At 52.0% G+C, this 938-nt stretch overlaps 1 protein-coding gene across 1 annotated transcript; it reads left to right on the top strand.

The window, feature by feature from the left end:
• Positions 1-18: 18 nt before the first annotated feature.
• PAAG_01308 (hypothetical protein) lies at positions 19-759 on the top strand (the record flags this gene model as incomplete). The annotated part of the gene is made up of 1 exon (XM_002797403.2): positions 19-759. One exon carries the CDS (start codon positions 19-21, stop codon positions 757-759), a length of 741 nt encoding a protein of 246 aa, XP_002797449.2.
• Between the last annotated feature and the right edge of the window lie 179 nt (positions 760-938).

The raw sequence follows: 938 nt of genomic DNA on the forward strand, positions 1-938 counted from the left end.
CAAAATCAGATGCCACAGATGGCTGGTTTGCATGGTCATGTTAGACAATCATCACGATTCTCCTTTGTGAATGATGCCAACGCAAAAAACGCAGCCAACCAAAGACTCGTCAATCAGCAGACGTCTACCATGCAGGCTACTACCCCAAATCCCCTTAATGCACCGACTAGCCAACATGGTTTGGGAAATCATTACTTTGTTAGTGGGGTTCAAGGCCCTCCTCCAGGTTTGAAAACCGCAGGCACTCCTCCAATCAGTGGCGGGGGCATGTTCGCTCAAGGACACGGTTTCACTAGCACAATGAATAGCAGTCTCAGTCTTGGAGCCAAGCAAGATTCCAACCCTGACCTTATGCGTGAGCTTATGCGCGGTCGAAGCGGCACTAGTGGTGGTGGTGGCATTCAGGCGCACGAGGCTGCTAAGAGTGAGTTCATGTTCCCCTTTATTCAAATGCACAACACACCCCCTCCCCTGGCTCCCGTATCTGGCCTTCTCAGCTCTCTCTATGGTCATCATGCTGGGTCCCACCAAGACTCCGGGCCACAGAAGCAGAGGAAGAGGGGGAAGAAGCACAGACACGCTAACACTTCCTCCGGTGGAGGCGGTGTAGTAGATCTTGCGGACCCGAGTATTTTGCAGGCTAGAATGCACCAAAGTGCTGCTAGTGCTACCCCTGGGCAGGGACTGTACGGGAGCCAGGGTCAAGGTGGGTACAACCACTCCAGCATGGTCTATGGCGGAGGCTTTGGCCGATGGTGATGATTTCCCCTTGTGCTGCTGGACCTCTTCGTGAATTTCACTTTTCTCTTTTCCTTAAGCATGTTACTTTGTTCTATCGATTTTATGATAAGTTATGCTTCTACTTGATTTACCCCTTTTCGCCAGTTTTCCGAGCCTGAATTTGGCAGTTTATGGGCCCCCCCCCCCCCCCCCCCTCT

This window comes from Paracoccidioides lutzii (assembly GCF_000150705.2).
Source record: "Paracoccidioides lutzii Pb01 unplaced genomic scaffold supercont2.2, whole genome shotgun sequence".
NCBI classification, from domain to species: domain Eukaryota; kingdom Fungi; phylum Ascomycota; class Eurotiomycetes; order Onygenales; family Ajellomycetaceae; genus Paracoccidioides; species Paracoccidioides lutzii.